The following is a 21,452-nucleotide window of genomic DNA, read 5'->3' as shown; positions in this document are numbered from 1 at the left end:
TTGTGACTATTTTAACCATGCAAAGCAAATTTACTGCTGTTTATGATTGCTTTTCATGGATAAAATGTGTTTATGGGCCTTGCAAATTTATTCAGACTTTGTTTGGTTTTTAAGGAATGCTTTTGTACAATTATTTTGCAGTTGACTGCCACAATGGTTATTGTGTTCACATGTAAAACCTAATCTATCTGTTGTGCCTACATTAGGAGTCCAAAGGAATAAATATTTGCCCCTTTTGTTCAGAAAGAGGCATAAAATGGGTGGGTGGGTCAGTTGATGGTTGGCTCAGTGGCTAATCAGAAAGGTTTGGTGGTTCAAATCCCTAGTACAGGTCTCCTGTGTGAGCAAGGGGTTGGACTAGATGACCTCCATGGTCCCTTCTAACTCTGTTACTGTTACCCTTTCCACAAGGACATTCATTAGAGGATCATCAATATCTTCATGAACAAAATGAGACAAGTCTAAGAGTAATGCACGTAGATCAGAATGCTCATTTGTGAGAAATATCTTCATCAGAAATTTAAGGGATGTCAAAAAGGAAGAGGAGATTCTTTTTCTCTGAAATGAAAAGTTAAAAATCACATCAAGTTTATACTTACAAAATATTTAAGGTTATCAGAAGAATGGCTGTGCTGTGCTGAGATGCTACTACCAACTGATTCATATAGAATTACATTTCAACAATAATAGTAACAAGTAAAAAAGACCAAAAAGAAATTTAAAAAGGGGGAAGAAGGCATGGGGGGGGGGGACAGGGAACAAGCACTGTTTGAAGGCAGCATCTTTGGAGGAAAATAGCATTACAGGATCACACTCCAACATCTTAACCAGAAACTGGCACCAGTTTGGAAGGGCAGGTTCTGATATTTTTTGGGTGTTGTGAAAAGGCCAAGTCCAGTTGCTTGATTTGTGTACTTGCATGCCCATCTTCTCACTGGGGATACCAAATGTCCTGGACTGGTTTTGAGGGGAGAGCAAACCTGCCCCTGATTATAATCTGTTTCACTAATGATTCTCCTTTGTGTCCTGATTTTGGATACAGTGGATCCAAACTTATGTAAACTTGCCTCTGTGTAAATTCCATGGAACTTTATTCAGTAAAGCTTCTTTCCATGAAGGGGGACTGCATATGGTTAGGCTTTACATTAATTAAACAGGACATGCCTAAAAAAACAGCACATGCCTGAGAGACGAGACGAAGTTGTTCATGTCTTCCATTGGATGAACTTCTGTTGGGATAGGAATGTACAAGCATCCCATCAGGCAAACATTTATCTTTGCCTAGACAAAAATCCAGAGTGCAATATTATCTATCCATCAGCCATTATTTATATCTAGAATACTAATTGCTTATCAGTACTGGGTTGTCTGCAAAGGTCAAATTTAATTTCATTTAAGATTGGTCAAGTGCAGAAATTACTGTCACGTGCTCCCCTTAATAATTAGTTATAAACCGATGTAAGACTTTTAGAAGTGGGAAGGAAGTTATTATCCGAATATCTTGAATAGTCAAATGTGTAAAAATTGCTTGATCTCAAAACCAGGTCCCATTAGCCACACTTGGTTAAACCAAGTTCCTCACTTTGGGGAATTGGCTGCCCTGTTTTGGAATTGTGGGAATATGCTGGAATGTTTTCACAAAATAATTCTCAAGAGAAGGTTTGCCCCGAGATAAACAATATGCAAAATATTTGTGTTGTGTTATCAGAAAGCAAGAATAGTTAGGTTGCTTCCCATCACACTCTCTTGTCCTGCAAATTGATCTCAGCTTCCTGGTTCATGTCTGGGGCTCATAGCCAAACTGAGACTTTGCTTTGTAACATCTTCTCCCAGGTCCTGGACTCTTCATGCCCCTCTGATTATATATTTACCAGTTGGCTTTGGGAGTTTTGATCTGAGGTCTGCTGTCTTCTTTTAAAATACAAGTAGAAGCAACTGGAGAAAGGGATATGTATGTGTAGAATTTAATTCTTTATCTCCTGCTCCAAACTAGTGAAAACTTTTCCTATGAAGACATTGTTGATCTTGGGAGGACATCCCCTATTGTTACCTACCATAACAGAGCCATCTACTGTCTTCAGCTTGGCTCACAGTGTGTTCAACAAGCATATTGTATAATGCAGCTGTGAAAATGAAGACTGTAGAAACCACTAAAACCTTGGGTACACCCCTAGGTTATCTCCAAATATTAATACTAAATATTAACTGGAATAGAAGGAAAGGAGAACGTATTATGTATAGAAGAGTGATATTGACTGTATATAATTAAATTTAACTCTACTTATAATACATGTTTTTCTCTGGTCCAGGATAGTTTTGCTACTCTTATTCCTGCTCCTACCTTGGCTTCCAGCGCATGACTCAAAGACTACATGGCTGCTTAGCTGCCCTGCCTGCCTACCAGATTGTGAACTCTAAAGCAGCAGTAGAATAATGACTGAAAATAAACTAGGTTTCTTTACAAAAGCTCATTCAAAGAAAGCATTCATTTTAGATTTGGTAGATTTTTAACCTTGCCTTTCTTGTACCAGGTTTTATTTTAGTTAAGCACAGGTTAATTTAGGTCCAGTTTGCTTTAAGCAGCACATGGTCCATGATGTAACTTACAAAAATGGTGTGCCTGGGAATTTACGTGTGGTCTCCCACTGAGACAGATTTGCCTAGTTTCAAATATATATGAAAATGCTCAATTGCTTAAGGAAAAGTGGAGAAGATGAAACTGTCCCTCTATACAGGGTTGTCAAACAGTGGTGGGTTTCAAATTTTTTTACTACCGGTTCTGTGGGTGTGGCTTGGTGGGCGTGGCATGGCTTGGTGGGCATGGTTTGGTGGGCGTGGCAGGGGAAGGATACTGTAAAATCTCCATTCCCACCCACTCCAGGGGAAGGTTACTGCAAAATCCCCATTTCCTCCCGATCAGCTGGGACTTGGGAGGCAGAGAATAGATGGGGGCGGGGCCAGTCAGAATTTTTACTACCGGTTCTCTGAACTACTCAAAATTTCCGTTACCGGTTCTTCAGAACTGGTCAGAACCTGCTGAAACCCACCTCTAGTGAAATCTAGTCTAGATTTCATTGAGGCCTGCATCAGGGTTGTGTTTGACCTTGGGGGGGGCAAAGTGGGTGTGGCCAGAATGGGTGTGGCCAACTCAACGTCACTTGTGTCAGAGGCAGCTGTGGTGGCCTGAGCACTCTGCCAGCAAAAATGGGCTCCCAAGCTCCGTTTTCGGCTAGCACAGCTGTGATCGTCAGAGCCTTTTTTTAACCTTTTAAAAGCATTTTTTTACAACTTATTGGCCCCGATAGGTTGTACAAAAATGTTTTTAAAAGTAAAAAAAAAAGGCTCTGACAATCACGCACCAAAGCTGTGATTGTCAGAGTCTCCTTTTTTTACTTTTAAAAGCATTATTTTACAACCTATTCTGCCAAATAGGTTGTAAAAAAATGCTTTTAAAAGGTAAAAAACGGCTCTGACGATCGCGCGCCACAGCTGTGATCGTCAGAGCCTTTTTAAAACCTTTTAAAAGCAATTTGTACAACCTATTTGCCTGAATGGGCTGTAAAAAAATGCTTTAAAAAAGTAAAAAAAAAAAGTTGGCCACGCCCACCCAGTCACATTACCCACCACCACCACCAAGCCACACCCACAGAACCAGTAGTAACAAATTTTACATCTCACCACTGGCCAGATCTAAGCATCCCACAGGCCAGATCCAGCCCCCGGGCCTTGAGTTTAACACCCCTGCTCTACACCAATGTTTTTGAAGGTCAGCAACTTTATGAAGTATGGTCTTCCGCTCTCAGAATTCCACAGCATGCTACCTAGGGAATTCTGGGAATTGAAGTTCACACAGCTTTAAACTGCTGAGATTGTGAAATACTATCCTACATGTCAGTGGTGAAATCCAATTTTTTTTACTATGTGGGCACGGCTTGGTGGGCATGGTGTGGCTTGGTGGGCGTGGCTTGGTGGGCGTGGCAGGGGAAGGATACTGCAAAATCTCCATTCCCACCCCACGCCTGAGGGAAGGAAATTGCAAAATCCCCATTCCCTCCCCAATTTGGGGCCAGCCAGAGGTGGTATTTGCCAGTTCTCCGAACTACTCAAAATTTCCTCTACCGGTTCTCCAAAACCTGTCAGAACGTGCTGGATTTCACTCCTGCTACACGTCCCCATTATGGAGGCAATTATTAAAAAGCCCAGTCACCTCCCATTGATTGTATGGGTTTGGGAGTAAGATCCACTTACTGTTATTAGTGTTGTCTGTTGGACTGATACTAATTCATGGGCAATTCTTTGTGCTTTTGTGCTCTCCTCTTGCTGCTTCTACTGGGGTGAGTTGCATCCTAATAGTATCCATATTGCTAGATGCTCAGGGTAGTAGATCCCTTGTTTAAAGGTAGAATTGAAAGAACAGTGCAGGAGAGAGTGTTGATTAAGCCAACTCTTTACTCTTCACTGCCCTGGAAATAATGGGATGGCAACTTCTGACATTTTCTCCAACATGACTGAAAAGGTCTACATTGGAGAAGATTGCTGAAGTTGCTTACTTTGGCTGCATCTCTATCCCAGTGGAGAGAAAAGCTAAAGGCTTGTGTCAAATACCAAATGTTTTCTGTTAGCAAACACTGTTTTGTCTGCATTTTTTTTTCTTCTCAAATCTCCCTTCCAAGGTCAGACAACATTTTAACAGCTTCCTTACTTGAGAAAGATCTTTTATCTTCATAAGAAGTTGAGATAGTATGCAGGCCAGAACTGGACGATGGTATTTAAATTATCAAAGCCTCCAATTTGGCAACTCCTTTTTTTCTCCATCCCTTGGGGCTGAATTTTGCTCTTGCTTCGCATGCTTATATATTTGCTTTCTGCAATGTTATTTTGATTTTATGAATGTGTGGAGAACTATCAAAACTGTTATAGCTAGTCAAGATGGTTTTTTTTTTTAATACAGTTAGAGAGGTAAACATGTTAAGGAATAAACAAGCTCCTCTCTGCTTATTCTTCCATAAAACCTGAATAAATGATTATGCATAGTTTGTAAATCCACACTCCCTCATATGTCTGTATTTGTGGGCTGCTCTGAATGCCTTTAGATCTTTGTTTAAAGAACTGTGGCCTTCATGCCTCAGTTGGCCCATATGTCTCAGAGATCCTTCTGGGAAATATTTGGAATCAATTGACCTTTAGTTTAACCAGCAGGGCTCTCCTTTATGTTGCTTGTAATTACCATTGATCATGTACAATGACAAGAATATGTTAGAAAAGACTCCAGAGTATATTCCCATTTATCATTGTGACTTCTAGGATGGTACTGATAATCCAGCTGAAGTTGGAATTATTTTAATCACATTCAGTGGTGGAATTCAAATTTTTATGCTACCGATTCTGTGGGCGTGGCGTGGCTTGGTGGAAGTGGCTTGGTGGGTGTGGCAGGGGAAGGATACTGCAAAATCCCTATTCCTGCCCCACTCCTGGAGGAAGGATATTGCAAAATCTCCATTCCCACCTCATTCTGGGGCCAGCCAGAGGTGGTATTTACTGGTTCTCTGAACTACTCAAAATTTCTGCCAGCGTTCTCCAGAACCTGTCAGAACCTGCTGAATAGCACCCCTGATCGCATTCCTGTGAAAAGACAGTTGCTTGACAGCAATAAGACATTCCAAACCTAAGAAGCCAAAACAGACAAAACCAATGGAGCTGAAATTCAGGGTGGCTGTATCCATAATTCTCAGGGGTGGGTTCTACTTACCTTTACTATCGGTTCGCATCGCTCACACACGCATTCGCATGCACAGATCACCTATGATGATGTCTGGGTCAGTGGGCAGAGCCTCCCGCTGGTTTTACTACCGGTTCTTGCAAACCGGTCTGAACCGGGGGCAACCCACCACTGATAATTCTGCTGTATCCATATTCAACCCCTAGCAAGAGAAAACTTGGAGGGAGGGGAGAAGGGAAGCTCCTATTCACAAAAAGAATGATGTATTATAGATACAAGACGTCCTCAGTTTACAACAGTTCACTTAGTGACCGTTCAAAGTTACAACATCACTGAAATATGTCATGTTTTTCACGCTTACAACCATTTTAGCATCCCCATGGCCACGTGATTTACATTTGAATGCTTGACAATTGACTCACATTTATGCCAGTTGCAGTGTCCAGGAGTCATGTAGTCGCCTCCTGACAAGCTAAGTCAACGGGGAAACCAGATTCGCTTAACAAGCATGTTATTAATTTAACAACTGCAGTGATTCACTTAACAAATGTGGCAAGAAAAGTCGTAAAATTGGGCAAAACTCACTTAACAAATTTCTCATTGGACAACATACATTTCGGGCTCAGTTGTGGTTGTAAGTTGAGGACTACCTGTAGTCCTCCACTTATGATCACAGCTGGGACCAGAATTTCCATTGCTTGGCAAGGCAGTTGTGAAGTGAGTTTTGTCCCGTTTTATGACTTTACTTGCCATATTTGTTAAGTGAATCACTGCAGTTATTCAATGAATCATGCAGCCATTAATGTAAATCCACATTGACTTTGTCACAAGATGTCTGTGAAGGTCGCAAATGGTGATCACGTGACCCTTGGACACTGCAACCATTGTAAATATTGCCAGTTGCCAAGTGTCTGAATTTTAATGATGGGACTACGGAGAGGGTGAAATGGTTCCTAAGTGGGAAAACTGGTCATATGTCACTTTTTAAGTGACATAATAGCTTTGAATGGTCATTAAATGAATGATTATAAGTTGAGGACTGTTTTTAGTTAGAAAACAATACAATTATTTGTGTTATGGAGGGCATAAAGAGCTTAGTCTCTGGTTACGTTAGCATTAACAGGGCCTCTAATGGGAATCTGTATATGGGAAGCCATAATGTAGCTTATTTGATTCTGGCATAGGCTATTGCTTGAGCCTGCCATTATGATTTATGGCTTAAATTTTTTCTGCTAATCCTGAGAGCTGTATATTTAACAAACCATAGGTAATGTTGCCATGTCTTAAAGTGTGCTGTGAAGCTAGCCAATACGTTAAAAGTTAAATAGTCCTAAATTGTTTTGAATCACTTTTATCTTCATAGTCATAAGATAAAAGATAGGAATATAAGATAGTCCATCACACACTTAATTTGGACTATATCCTTCATAAACTTGTTTAGTACAGTTGCCTTTGGATGGATTGAGTATTAAAGCCATTATCTGAGCATTAAAATTGCTGATTAAATACAGTATTTTAAAATATAATTTTATTCATTTATTTATGAATAATTTATCTAGCTACCATCTCATAAAAATAACTCCTCATGGTGTATAACAAAATATTTTATGTGCCAAGGGTATTCCATTTGAGGTGCGTTGATGTCACAAACAATGGAAAATCATCACGATAGGTACCAGAACCTCTATAAATTCACATGCATTTATTCAAAGCCATAAATCAATTTATCCCAACCTAACATTCACCAACATGTTTAGGAGGGGTTGTAATCCAATCCCCTCCTCCATTGGAAGGATAAACTAGTTGGGAAAGGCTGAATTACACCTTTAACGTTTACACTGAGTGAATAAAAGTAACTCCTTCCACATTGATTAGAGTCTATGTCTGCTGTTCTGACTTGGGGAAAGGGAGAAGCTATAGATCAGTCTTCCACAAACGAAAGCCTAGAGGTCATTTTTGCAGAACATTTGATCAGTTCCATTCTCAACCCTGGATTGGAGTAGCACATTGGGGAAACCTGATACATACAATCATGAGGAACAATTCCCTTTCATGACTCACTGATGCTCTTTTTCTTCTCCATCCCATGACTGGTCGTATGAATGCATAGCTCTCTTCCCTTTCCTCCTGAAACCTAGGAGGCAAAGAATCTCAATATACCTCTTTCTCTCCCCTCTCTCTTACCTCATTCACAGCGCCCGGCAGAACAGTGGGAAGGTGAGACACAAGCGCCAGGCTCTGCAGGATATGGCACGACCATTGAAGCAGTGGTTGTATAAGCACCGGGATAATCCCTACCCAACTAAGACAGAGAAGATCTTGCTGGCTCTTGGCTCCCAGATGACTCTGGTCCAGGTAAGAAGAAAATACTCTGTAGACTCTGATTTAAAAAGTCTGATTGGTTGCCATCAGATGTACCAGCAAGTTATAAACTTTTTTTTTATGTAATAGAAAGAGGAGGACTAATAGAGAAGAGTAAAAATGTGTTTACGTAGGAGTGGCACTCCAGAATGCTCCATCTCCCTTCAGATAATCCCATTCAGGAGGTTTGTTGATTTCTGGAAGTAAATTCTTGAAACCAGACTTGGAAGATTTACTTTCAAAAACTGCCAAACTTCCGTAAGACAGGAAAAGTTTTGGCATGTTTCAGAAGAATACTTGGGAGCTCTCTTGAACATTCTGTTCCTAGAGTGACAAATTTTGCAGGGCTGTAATAATTGGAGAGTAATATTAACCATGTTTAATTTTAGTATTATTGAGAGTATAACCCAGATTGCCATTCAAAGGTCAAGTATGATTTTCAATCTGGAAAGATGCACATCTGTCCTATAAGTTTCCCCCAATCTCGTGTCTTCCAATGGTTTTGAACAAACAACTGGAATTCTAAGTGCAGCTGGAGTGTACTTCAGCTGCTCTTTCATGTACATGTAAATTTATTTTTCTGTCCAATTAAATGGAAACCGAATACCAGCTATTTCGTTCCAAAAAAGCAGCAGCCACAAGCTTTTATCTGAATATTAATCTGATTTTATTGTTTTGCTCTGTTCCAGAAATAAGTATCTATCTACCTCTGCCTTAACACTATTGATACTGGAAGAAAGTTGGTAATTAAACTATGGCAAGAAACCATTATTGTATGAGTAAATTAAATAATTCCTCTAGAAACTAAGATAGCTTGATTTAGGCTTCCAGATGACATTTATTACATCAACATGACTGTCTATATATGTGGGACTGTAGCATCCATAATAGTGTTTGGTTGGACGGAGCTCACTTGAACAGGGTGGAGGAAATTAGGTTGGGGAATACTGCAGTAATAGTAAATCAAGTATTTGATTTCTATGTTTTGGCTTTAATTGTGATTTCTTAGCAATAACAATAGTGCTTAGACTTATATACAGCTCCATAGTCCTTTACAACCCTCTCTAGGCGGTTTACAGAGTCAGCATCTTGCCTCATCAATCTTGACTCCTCATTTTACCAACCTCGGAAGGATGGAAGGCTGAATCAACCTTGAGCCTGTCAAGATCAAACTCCTGGCAGTGAGCAGAATTAGCCTGCTTTTCTAAACACTGCGCCACCATGGCTCCTTGGGAATTTTGTTGTATCAAGTCTATTTTGAAATGGTGTATAATAAAAGTTAGGCAGGTATGGAGATATGTGTTTATTCTAATCAACCTTATCATTTGACTTCTTTGGCTGTTTAGGAATAAATTGGATACTCCTAGTGGTGGGATTCAGCCAGTTCACACCACTTCGGGAGAACCGGTTGTTAACTTTCTGAGCAGTTTGGTGAACTGGTTGTTGGAAGAAATCATTAGGGCAGAGAACCGGTTGTTAAATTACTTGAATCCCACCACTGGATACTCCCATTAATTCCCCCCCCCTTTTTTTGAAGGACTTTTATTAAGTGTGGTCGTTTGCCGTCTTAGCTTTTCATGGCAATATGTTCCACAGAAATTAAACTGCATATTTGGTTAACAAGAAAAATGCTTCATTTTATTGTCAATCTATCTTATTTGACAGAAGCACATGGTCTGAAAACAAACAAACAAAAAACAAACAAAAGAACTATAATAAAACATTACAGATGCTTCTTCTATGCTTGGTCCAGCAATCTGCATGAAGGGAAAGAAAAGGAGAGAATGAATTGTGGTTGAGATCTGATTATTGATTATAAGAAGCCAATCTTCAAGAATAACAAAGGCAAATTTCAAGTCACACCTGAATGTAGAATAATTTCTCTGCAACCACACCAACTCAAACCGACATTATTTTATCTTGAGAACTGGGTCATGTTTTAATATGCATTTGAAAAATAGTTCTCATTCCTTGAAGCTGTGCATTCCAGATGATCAAATAGTGTTGGGTGACTGACTTTAATCTAGGATTGTTAAGTGCCAGGACACTTCTGGAGTTGACCAAAAAAAGTGTTCTCATGATCTGCATTTCCTTGTCATGCATTCCATGTAATAAGGTTGACCTTTTCCTTTGCATCATTCTGTCAAATTCTGTAACACGTTGCTATGTTAGTTTTATTTGGTTAAATTGATACAGCGTTAGAGCTACGGTTTTATTTCAGTTTCAGTCAAATCTTTCTTATGATGGGATTGGTGCCAAATTGGGAGGAAAAAAAATCCTCTCATAACCCACCACAGTTGATTATTGTTATTAATTGTAGCCAATTTAAATTGCAATATGAAGCCGATCTGCCTTGTCCTAAAACCCACTGAACTTAGTGGAATTCGGTGCTGGGTAAATATGAGTAAGATTGCATTAAGACTCCATAAATATGAGCGTGAAGAAAAAAAAATCTCTGAAATAATTTGCCTTGCGTATAAAGGAACTCTTTATATTTGTGGTGAATCTAAAGCCCCCTAAGGACATTCCTAAAGTTATCTCTCATAGCCTCTTAGCTTTATGTCTTAGACTTAGTATAACATCCCTGGAGGTCCATATTATGTTATTTTGGATCTTCGATCTTCAGTTTAAGTTAAAATAGAATAACAGAGTTGGAAGGGACCTTGGAGGTCTTCTAGTCCAACTCCCTGCTCAGCAGGAAACCCTATACCATTTCAGACAAATGATTGTCCAATTTCTTTTTAAAATTTCCAGTTTTGGAGCATTCACAACTTCTGGAGGCAAGTTGTTTCACTGATTAATTGTTCTACCTGTCAGGAAACTTCTTCTTATTCTAGGTTGCTTCTCTCCTTGATTAGTTTCCACCCATTGCTTTTTGTCCTGCCCTCTGGTGCTTTGGAGAATAGCTTGACTCCCTCTTCTTTGTGGCAGCCCCTGAGATGTTGGAACACTGCTATCATGTCACCCCTAGTCCTTCTTTTCATAACACTAGACATACCCAGTTCCAGCAACCATTCTTTATGTTTTAGCATCGAGTCCCCTAATGATCTTTGTTGCTCTTCTCTGCACTCTTTCTAGAGTTTCAACATCTTTTTTTACATTGTGGCGACCAAAATTGGATGCAGTATTTCAAGTGTGGCCATATCAGGGCATTATAGTATCAACACTAGTTACTGCATTCATTATGTGTATTATATATATATTTGAATATTTAATACAAGGGTGGAAAGTCTTTTTAATCATGTCAATTTTGCAGTCTTAATACAAAGAAATCATACCATGTAAATATTTTCCTATTAGCAATGCTTGTTGTTGCTTCTCTTTCTGAATGTTTATTACTTCTGTTACTTCTATCAGAAGAAGATTGTATTTATAATCTCTTATCTGGGATTTGGGATTATGCAACCAAAAGAATGCTAAATTGTAAGCAAAAGATAAGTTTTCTGAATCCAGCTGGGGAGGAGCTCTAATACTTCTTACTAGCCTTTTTCTTTAGCTAACAATTTTCTAGCTACAGATGCTTTTCCTTTAATCCCACAATCATACGCAACTTATTAAGTATAACTAGACACCACTGACCATGTACTAGCTTGGGACATTTAGTTAGATGGAAATCCTGATGAAGTAAAAGTAAAAGTAGACATTATAGAGTGACAGAGAAAGCAAAGGTTTTGTACACCCTCTCAATTTTATTCACTACAAGTAAGTAAATAACTGGGTAAGTAAGTAAGTAAGTAAGTAAGTAAGTAAGTAAGTAAGTAAGTAAGTAAGTAAGTAAAGTACCACATGCATTACAAGCAAGTTGGAAAAATTTACATTGAGTTTCTCGTGGAAAACAGAATCTATTGTTTTCCCAATAATCTATTTCCCAATCATGGCATTTTAAAGGTGAGTGGGTTTCAACTCCTAGAATTTTTGGCAATGGCTATGCTGGCTGTGTAATTCTGGAAGTTAAAGTCCATATACCTGAAAATTGCCAAGGTTGGGAAACCCTAATTTAAGATGATAAAAGTAGTAAACTAGGACTTGGAGATCCAACTTCAACTCAGCCATGGAATTTCACTGAGGGACTTGGGGCCATTCCTTCAGTCAATCCTGCCCCACAGGAGATTTCTCTCTCTCTCTCTCTCTCTCTCTCTCTCTCTCTCTCTCTCTCTCTCTCTCTCTCTCTCTCTCTCTCTCTCTCTCTGTGTGTGTGTGTGTGTGTGTGTGTGTGTGTGTGTGTGTGAGAGAGAGAGAGAGAGAGAGAGAGAGAGAGAGAAATGATGCCATTTTCTTGTCTGAGTTCCTGGTAGCATATTAACCAACAAACAAGCAAATTGTCCCTATATTAGCTAATTTTGGCTTAAGAAAAGGAAGAAGGTTTCTAATAGAAGATTTTTGGGGGAAATCTGAATAGCTGAAGTGCAGCTGAATACGGTGCCTAATTCATGTAACTTCTAGACTCCCTCTTCTCCCATTTGCTTTAGAGCCAGAAACATTATACTACGAAACTACAGAACTAGAGCGGGAAGCCATATTCAACTAAAAGCCGCAGCCTATATTTATCTCACCAATTAGCCCTCAATTTGGAGGCTAGCAATTTGTCCTGCTAATTTGCAATGAATGCTGTATGTCATGTTTTCATTTGCACTATTCCCGTAGGGGTGGATTTATTTTATTTTAAATTTGGTTTTAGCCATTCCTAGGAATAAAAAAAAAAAAAAGCTGAACATTCTTTCCAGAAGGAGAAATATGAATGGCTTTATTGTTGAATATGATTTGCCACAGTATGACTAATGGCTTACTTTTGAGCTTCTGGGGCTCTGGCAATATTCAGCTATGCAAAAGCATATACTGCATAGGATATAATTTACTCAGGAAGAGAGAATCACTTAGGTGAGCCATCTTCTCCCTTTCAATCATCTCCAATCTTCAGATGTCTTGAACTTCAACTCTCAAAACTTTCAGCAAAACTTTCATTCTATTATTGACCCACACATCTGGAGAACACAGTTTGGAGAAATTGCTCCTTTAGATGTTTATCCTTGTGCAATACGATCTGCAATATCCTAGTAATCTTTTCCCTTCAAAGGAGATAAAGATAGGAACGTACTTTATGATTTATATTTTAAGTATGATGTTTATTTAATGCATTGGAAAATGGGAGACCTGCCCTAAAACCACCTGAAAAATACATTTGCTGAGTAGAAACAGTTTATCATAATAGTAAATAAGAAGAAGGAAAAAAAAGCAAAACAGAATGAAGGGCATGTAAAAAAAAATTCTTAGGTTAATCCACACTTTCTCCAGCTTCAGAGCCTCCTGTTTTGTGAGAGCACAGTGCATTTGGCCCTGTTGCTCAGTAATTATGGGAATTGTGGCCCACAGTGTTTAACATCATTCCAAGTCTGAACAGCTACAATTTTCCTAGTCCAGCTAAGAACAATTCATCCTTCTAATTTTATTTGCTCTGTTACGGCATTTTGTAACCTGCCTTTTGTTCCAAGATGGAACTAGAGGTAGCCCATACAGGATTCCTAAAACTGCTTCATCATTCTAGGTATTCATGAAATGCAGAAATTTGCTGCAGTACACACTTGCAGGCCATATCATGGAAACGGAAAATTATTTGATAACAGAGAGAGAGAGGGAGGAAGGTAGAGGTCAGCTATGTGTTTGGGTCCAGGACAATCAGGGGAAACTACAAAGCTTAAACATGTGCTTCTGGCACCTTTGGAAGCTCTGATGGACGCCCTAGTTAACAATCTGGTGGTGACTGTGGGTTTGAAACTATATGCAATTGTTTTATTTCAGGCTTTACATGCTTCTGGAATAGGACCAATTCATATGAACAGAAATGTAGTATTTTTAAGAAAGTTAGAAGCCAAACAAGAGATGGTAATGACAGTCCTGAGAAACCAATAACTAATGCAGTATTTATCAACTCTAAATTGACTGTATTGGTTGAGTGAAACGGAATACTAAAAATAGCTCCTTAACCAACTATTGCCGTGATGGTGAACCTATGGTCATAGGTGGCACGCAGACCCCTTTCTGTGGGCATGTGCACCATCACCAGCTTCTCTTCTGGTTTCGGGTGCGCACATGTGCACCGACCAGCCGGTCTTTGCCGGTGCCGGAGCACCAGAAAATGGCCTCAAAATGGCCTGAAAAACAGCCAAAAGCAGCCAAAAAACAGGGCATTTTTCAGGCTGTTTCCCGGCCTTTTCTGGATCATTCTCAGGTCATTTTCAGGCCACTTTTCAGGTTGTTTTCGGGCCATTTCCAGGGTGTTTCTTTGTCCAAAAAACCAGACTGAAAATGGCCTGAAAAACGGCCTGAAAATTACCCGAAAAAGGCGCATGCAAAGACTTACTGGCCAGCATGCATGCATGTGCCAGAAACCCGAAGACCAGCTGGCTGGGCGACCGCATGTGCACCGGCCAGCTAGTCTTTGGGTTCCCAGCGCTCAGGCGCTTGCCCACATGCACACGTTCCAGTTTGGGCACTCAGTGCCAAAAAGGTTTACCATCACTGAACAATTGCATCAAATACAGCTTTTTAAAATTTCTATTTTTTGCTACAATGCTTGGAGTAACCACTTCTTTTCTCCTGTTCTAGGCCGTACGAATTGTGAGCTTATTTCCTTTAGTTCCTAAATGGTAAAAAATGACGATGATTTCATAATTGTTTTGATGAGGAAAAGACAACATCCAAAATTCAAATATTTGGGGGTTGAAGATACTTTTTCTTAAGATAACCCTATTTCATGTTGGACTTTACTGCCTGCTGGAACACTTTGAAACAGGGAGCTGTTCATATTCATGTGAATAATGCTTGCTATTGACATGGAAATCTTGAGTGCACAAGGCTTCATTTTGGCTTTTTCCATGAAACGGAGGTGCATGCATATAAATCACGCTAGTTTTATATTGCCTGTATCAAGAGCTACGTGGATAAATCTCTTCACGTGACAGAAGATGCTTATGCAGCTATTAAGCCAACAAATCTTTCTCTCTCTCTCTCTTTACTCCCCCCTCCCCAAAAATAAATGGTACAATCATTAACACAGACTATTCAACAAAGAATTCAGAAAGTATATACAGTCCAAACATTGGTTCATCTAAATTTGTGTTGCAGAATAATAAGTGTTCCTGTGCTGATCCCATGGTACTTTTTGGCATAAGGAATATCCATTAGTGGGTCGTGATCAGCAGAAATGGGAAGCTGATATGGGTTATAGGAACCAGAATAACTGATCTAGCACTCTGAAAGCCTGAAAAATTGCATCTGTCTCTTGCATTCAATAGCCTAGTTATATAGCCACCCACTTCCTATTTGGATGTGGGATTCTGCAATTTAAGGTTCTATTGTTGGTCATTTTACAGAAGTAGGTAGCAGGTGGCTCTCTGGATATTTTTGAGCTAATTCACATCTTTTTTTCAATATATGCTGTTTTTTTTTACCAGAATTCAGCAAGACTTGCAGGAGCACAGATTGACCTTTTATTTAATAATTGATAGATATAGAACTTGATATCATGTTTTTCCAGTGCCCATATAATTGTTGTTGAAATAGAACTATGAATCATTTGTCTGCCTTTTATACTTCTTTCATCGCATTTACAGAGGAGAAAATCAGTTCTCAATGTTCTGGGTCAAAGACAAATTTGATGCATTTGTCTTTTATTTAGGTGTCTAATTGGTTTGCCAATGCAAGGCGGCGTCTTAAAAATACTGTCCGCCAACCGGATCTCAGCTGGGCTTTACGAATAAAACTATACAATAAGTATGTTCAAGGAAATGCTGAGCGGCTTAGCGTAAGCAGTGATGATTCATGTTCTGAAGGTTTGTTTTTGATACTTTCAAGTTGTCTCTATAAAAAGTCTGTAAAATTGAAAATAATTATTATTTCTCAAGAAGTCAGTATAGTCTTGCATGCTGTTTTTGCCTTGATCTGTGCTCCTCAACTATGTCCAATAAGCAGCATCTTCCTGGACTGAAGAAGAATGAATGTCTCTAAAAAAATCACTTCAAAGATTAAAAGCCTATATATGTCCAGATGGACTATATTGTTTGCTTAAGATGCAATGATGGTTTTGTAGAAAAGGAAGAAATCTTATGCCCATTTGATGCCCTCTCCTGCAAGAACTTCTTCCCAAAAGTTAAGTTTGGCAGGAGAATGTCAATTCTTTCTGAATTATTTGAACTAATCTTTCTTAAAGCCCAGTTATAAATGTATTAAGAGACAAGAGGGAGTTCACTGTATATTTACACAAAAATATTTGTCTTCTATAGCAATTGCAGCAGTCCCACTACTGCAAAGATAAATTATGTATGAAATGAACCCTGTCTTGTTTCTTTGGGGAACTGCCAAAAATATAGTACCGTAGTAGATAAACCATGTAATAAATTGTTTCTTTTGGGGGGGGTTGTTTCACTGCTTTTAAGGGGTGAATCTCATATATATATATGTAATATATAAGTAACCTTCGGTGGGAAGCACACTTCACCCATGTGGCTGGGAACTGGGAACTGAGGATGGGGCAGGTTAGAGAAGTCTATGTAAATGGATTTTAGAAAAGACTGTCATGATAATGTCATCTGATCTCCGTTTTCCACCAAATGCTTCTTTAGGAGTATAAAGATACATAAGAAAAGTTTCTGCTTGATCATTCTTCTCTTTGCAGATGTTGAAAACCCTCCCCGAAATGAAGGAGAATACAACACCCAGGTTCACCATGCTGTGATTAAAACAGAAAATCCTGTCATAAAATCTGGAGCAAAACCAGAAGGAAGTGCCAGTGAGGATTATGTAGCCCCTCCTAAATACAAAAGCAGCTTATTAAATCGCTACCTGAATGATTCGGTGACACATGTCATGACCACAGATGCAGACCTGATGGAAAAAACAAGACAAAGGAATCATTCTGGATCATTCAGTTCTAATGAGTTTGAAGAAGAACTGGTGTCGCCATCCTCCTCTGAGACTGATGGAACTTTTGTCTACCGGACAGGTATGTGCCTTTCCCCAAAGACTCTCCTCCTTTTCTGGTTCCTTCATAATTATTCCTATTTTTGAAAGAAGGCTATTTTAGGGTGAATGTGCTTGTAATATCTCAGAGTTTAGAAGGTAAAGGTAAAAGTTTTCTCCCTTTCCAGTCATGTTCAATTCTAGGGGACAGTGCTCAACTCTGTTTCTTAGCTGAGGGAACCAGCCTTGTCTGGAGATACTTCCATGGTCATGCAGCCAGCATGACTATACACCAAGATGCACAGAACGCTGTTACATTTCCACCAAGGTGGTACCTATTTATCTACTTGCATTTGCATGCTTTCAAACTGCTAGGTAGGCAGGAGCTGGGTCAAGTAATGGGAGCTCATCCCATCGTGCAGTGCTTGGGTCTCGAACCCGATCTGTGTCTTTAACTGCTGAACCATTGCACCCCAATGCTGATGCTAATATCTCAGGGTTTAGAAGACTATGCTGTAATTAATATTGTAGTTCGCTACTTCTAGCTGTTAAAAAAGTATCTAGGTTTCACTGAGGCTAGAAAGCCAACTTTAAAAGAATATGTTCCACCATAGAAAAAGAAACCTCAGTTCCAATTGGTGTCCTTGCCAATACAATAAGTCTTGTTAACAGGATTCCTTGGATAAATTAATGGGGCTTTAGGGCTTTCTTAAAAGGAGACATAGATTGGGTCTGATACATTTGAAATGGCAAAGCATGCTACTTGATATGAAGCTCCACAGGAAAGACTGTCTTTTTTTCTATTTTGGATGAACTTCGTAGAACTCAGGGAAAGTTAAGAGGGAAAGGTCTGGAATCTGGGCAGATTGTCATAAGAGAAGAAACTTTTTCAATTTTTGATCCCAAATCAAGATAGGTTAGCTCCATCCTGCTACTGCTTAATCTATTTACACCATTCTGCTATTTGGTTAATTGTTCTGAAGGCCTTGGAGTTTGGCCCAGATCTTCAGTGCCAACAGCTCAAGTGATTTGGACTAGTGGTTTGGCTCAAAGTCAAACAGTTCCATATGAGAAATCCTCTTCTTGCCTGCTTTATTAATAAATATGGATCCTATATTTTTCATCTGTTGCATCATGACAAAATTATGTTCCCCTAAGCTGCGCTGGTCTATTAATTTTGGCCCTACCATGAACTGCATTCGTATGCACTTCTGAATGAAACCTGAACATCTGAATGATTCCATGGATGAAACTTCATAATGAAATCCATGTTTTTACACTCATATATGGGATCATTCTTCAACCCTCACATTTCTTCCACAGTCCTTTCTTCAAAGTCTTGCAATCTTTTCACAATTTTTGTCACAACTTCCAGGATTTTGCTTTAAAGTAAATCCCAAATTAAAGCTTTCTATCCTCAGGGACAGAAAATAAGTTTGCTCTTCTTTGAAAAAGGCTTTACTTTTTTCATTCTCTTGTGTCCATCCTAATGTACAAGTCAACTAAAAGACATACCTGTTAGTTATCATCCAGTTTCTTCCAACCTTCCAATCCCCGGGTTTTCTAATTTTCCAAACATATCAGACAAACCGAAATACATCAATCATTCCAAGTTTAATATGTGTTTACATTTAAAGCAGGACAAGATTCCTGGAAAGTTAAATGAAATATCACAAGATGTTTTGGAAAGGATTATGAAAAGTTGGTAATAGAAGACTGGACAACAGACCGTAGTATGGTGAAATATGAAGTATCTTTTTTAGCTCAAAATATATATGGGTGAATGATGGGAATGGGCAGGTTAAGAGTAAGAAAAGTCAAAAGTAATGTCAACTACGAATTCTGAAGTGATAATTCAAAGTATCTGTAGGATCAAATTGGAGAATACTATTAGAGATAATCTATATCTGGATTCCTATATTTTCAAAGAAACTTTCAAAAAGTGTATTCCTTCTTTTATTGTTTGGATAAAAATAAATAATAATAACTCATCCCTTTGATCTCTTCCCCTGAGTTTCAGTCTTATGTAGATCTTCCATTTAAGTTAAAATTATTGTGTTTTCCTTCCAAGTCTTGGGCTGAGCAATGGACTTTCCTTGAAGTGTGTAAAATAGGAGCTGTGGTTGTCTAGTTTAAGTGTTTTCCAAGTGAAATCTCTTGGTTTTTGAATGCTGTTTTTCAGCATTCCAAGTGCATTTGGTCTACATTACGCGATAATCCCCTGCCAAATTTTAGTTTAAAACGATTGTTGCTCAAATGAGAACACAGTGACTTAAGACATGTGAACTTCTGGTTTTTGATACTTATACAATTGGAATTTAAAAATGGGCATACTCTTGTGTAATAGAATTGTTACTGGACTTGGCCTGTTTTCTGCCAGCTTTTTAGCTTTGACTGAGAGCTGGAGAAATTTCCTGAAATGGCTGAGGCATCCGTATACTAACCACTACATCAGGAACAAGCCGAACATTTGGAAAAACAAGCTATAAATTGTTACACAATCATGCTAATGTCTCTCTATGTGTGCAGAATTAGGCTTGTAGAGACTTTTTTCTTTGAATGTACTCTTTAAAAGCATAAAGCAACATGTTTAAATAGACAAATTTAACATTCATAGGGACATTTCTTTTTACTGGACAAATTTAATTTGCAAGACAAAAAACATTATGTAATGCACCACAGTTACTTTTAAAGCAGGGATATGCTTTGAAGAGGGAAAAGGTAAGATCCCCAGTAGCCATCCTGGAAGCCATCTGGATGAAAAATGTTCATGTTGAAAGAGATCAAAGAAATGGGTGGGTAAAACTTAGTTTAATCAATGAGATTACTCTTCCTGTTTATTTAACATTTCCTCCTTTAAAATTAGCATTTGGTACCAGTATTTTAAAGAATTTTGTGAACTCATTCAAGTTATTAATGAGGTATAGTGCAAGTGGCTCTGGGGCCTTAAATTGTACAACCCTAGAAACTAAAAATCCCATGCATCCAATTTCTAAATATGTTCTATAATTCCACTAGCTCTCCTACAAATGCTGGGCCAATAATTTAAATTTTCTGAAAATGTCTTAGAGCAGCATTTTCTTGACATGTTATGATTTTTTGGCATCTTTCATAACTCTGAATATGAGAACACTGTTAGAAATGAAAAGGGTCAAGAAGACATGAAGTTCTAACATACTTCTGTTTAGGTAATTCAAATTATATAACAAAATATATATAGTGCTGATACAAATATTTAGTTTATGTGCATCATCAAGTTATGTGGGGTTTTGTCAGCTGCACTAAGTAGGCCAGAATTCAGGAATTCGGTGCCATAGAAGACTAGAAGATCTACTTTGGCTACATTAACAAATTTTGCAAGTTTGGCTTTGCTATCTGTCCACACAAACATTCCTGACATTCGTCCCTTCAATTCCCAAGTGAATCAGGGAGGTGTCTTTCTGAGCTGTTTCTAAATATTATTTTGTTTATAAGGACTTAAAAAAAACGTTTCGGTTCCCTTTGGCTAATTAATGGTTCTTGCATTTTTCCAACAAGGTCATCTTCCTTATTCTTTACAGACTTCAAAGGACCAAGTAAATATTTTCATACACTGGTACTCCAGGTTCAGCCCTCCCTCACTCGGGACCTCCAGATACAATCAATTTTAATTCCTATTGTCCTTCAGACAGCTGTCTATGTTGCCCTAGAGTGTTCCAAGTGTATTGTTCTAATTAGTCTGTAATGCAAAACAGAAAATGTGGACTCCACTATAAGGTGAACAGACCCATATTTTCAGGAATATGCAAATTGACTTTTAACCAATTAAAGTTTTAACCACATGCAAATCAGAATGGGGCACTGCCAGCCCGTTTAAAAAATAGGAACCAGTTATTCCAGCATTTATTTATCTGAGATGTCTTTTCCCTAACTAAAAATGGTTCATGCATATGCATGTTTTATTTTTTCTTTCCTGTTCATTTCTATATGCAATTTTCCTCAGTGTGAAGAAATATTGAGAGCATGTGCCATATTCAACAGTACATGAATGTGATCTGATTTGAGATGTGCCTACAGATACCTCCTTTGGCAACCATCAAGTTCCTTGCCATATCTCCCTTTTAAAAAATATTTTTTAAATAGGAAGTTGGCATGCAAAGCACTAGAGTTTTTCTAATTTGGTAACCATTTGAAATTAATAAATAAACAAAACATTTCTTTTTTTAAAAAATAGTTTGAACATTTTCCAACTTTAAAAACCACAAGTAAAGAAAAAAAAAGAAATAATAAGATGAATACAAACAAATAGAAAAAACAAACAACACAACCGTATTATACAATTTTACAGCTTTCCATATCAGCATGTATATTCTGCTTTTGTACTTCACTATTCAATATTTGCCTTCTCATAGATTTTAACAATTCTAGTAGAAGTATA

At 38.4% G+C, this 21,452-nt stretch overlaps 1 protein-coding gene across 3 annotated transcripts in view; it reads left to right on the top strand.

Annotated features, from left to right (window-relative positions):
- MKX (mohawk homeobox) overlaps positions 1–21,452 on the top strand; it is a 60,880-nt gene that overhangs the window by 6,816 nt on the left and 32,612 nt on the right. For all 3 annotated transcript variants that reach the window (XM_034402582.2, XM_087892908.1, XM_087892909.1), the window contains exons 3-5: positions 7,915–8,074; positions 15,756–15,909; positions 16,752–17,078. In XM_034402582.2, coding sequence (XP_034258473.1) covers positions 7,915–8,074; positions 15,756–15,909; positions 16,752–17,078 — 641 coding nt within the window. The remainder of the gene's footprint in view (positions 1–7,914; positions 8,075–15,755; positions 15,910–16,751; positions 17,079–21,452) is intronic.

Source organism: Pantherophis guttatus, chromosome 4, assembly GCF_059756535.1.
Source record: "Pantherophis guttatus breed Tessera chromosome 4, ASM5975653v1, whole genome shotgun sequence".
NCBI lineage: Eukaryota > Metazoa > Chordata > Lepidosauria > Squamata > Colubridae > Pantherophis > Pantherophis guttatus.
This window is presented reverse-complemented; position numbering and strand designations above follow the sequence as displayed.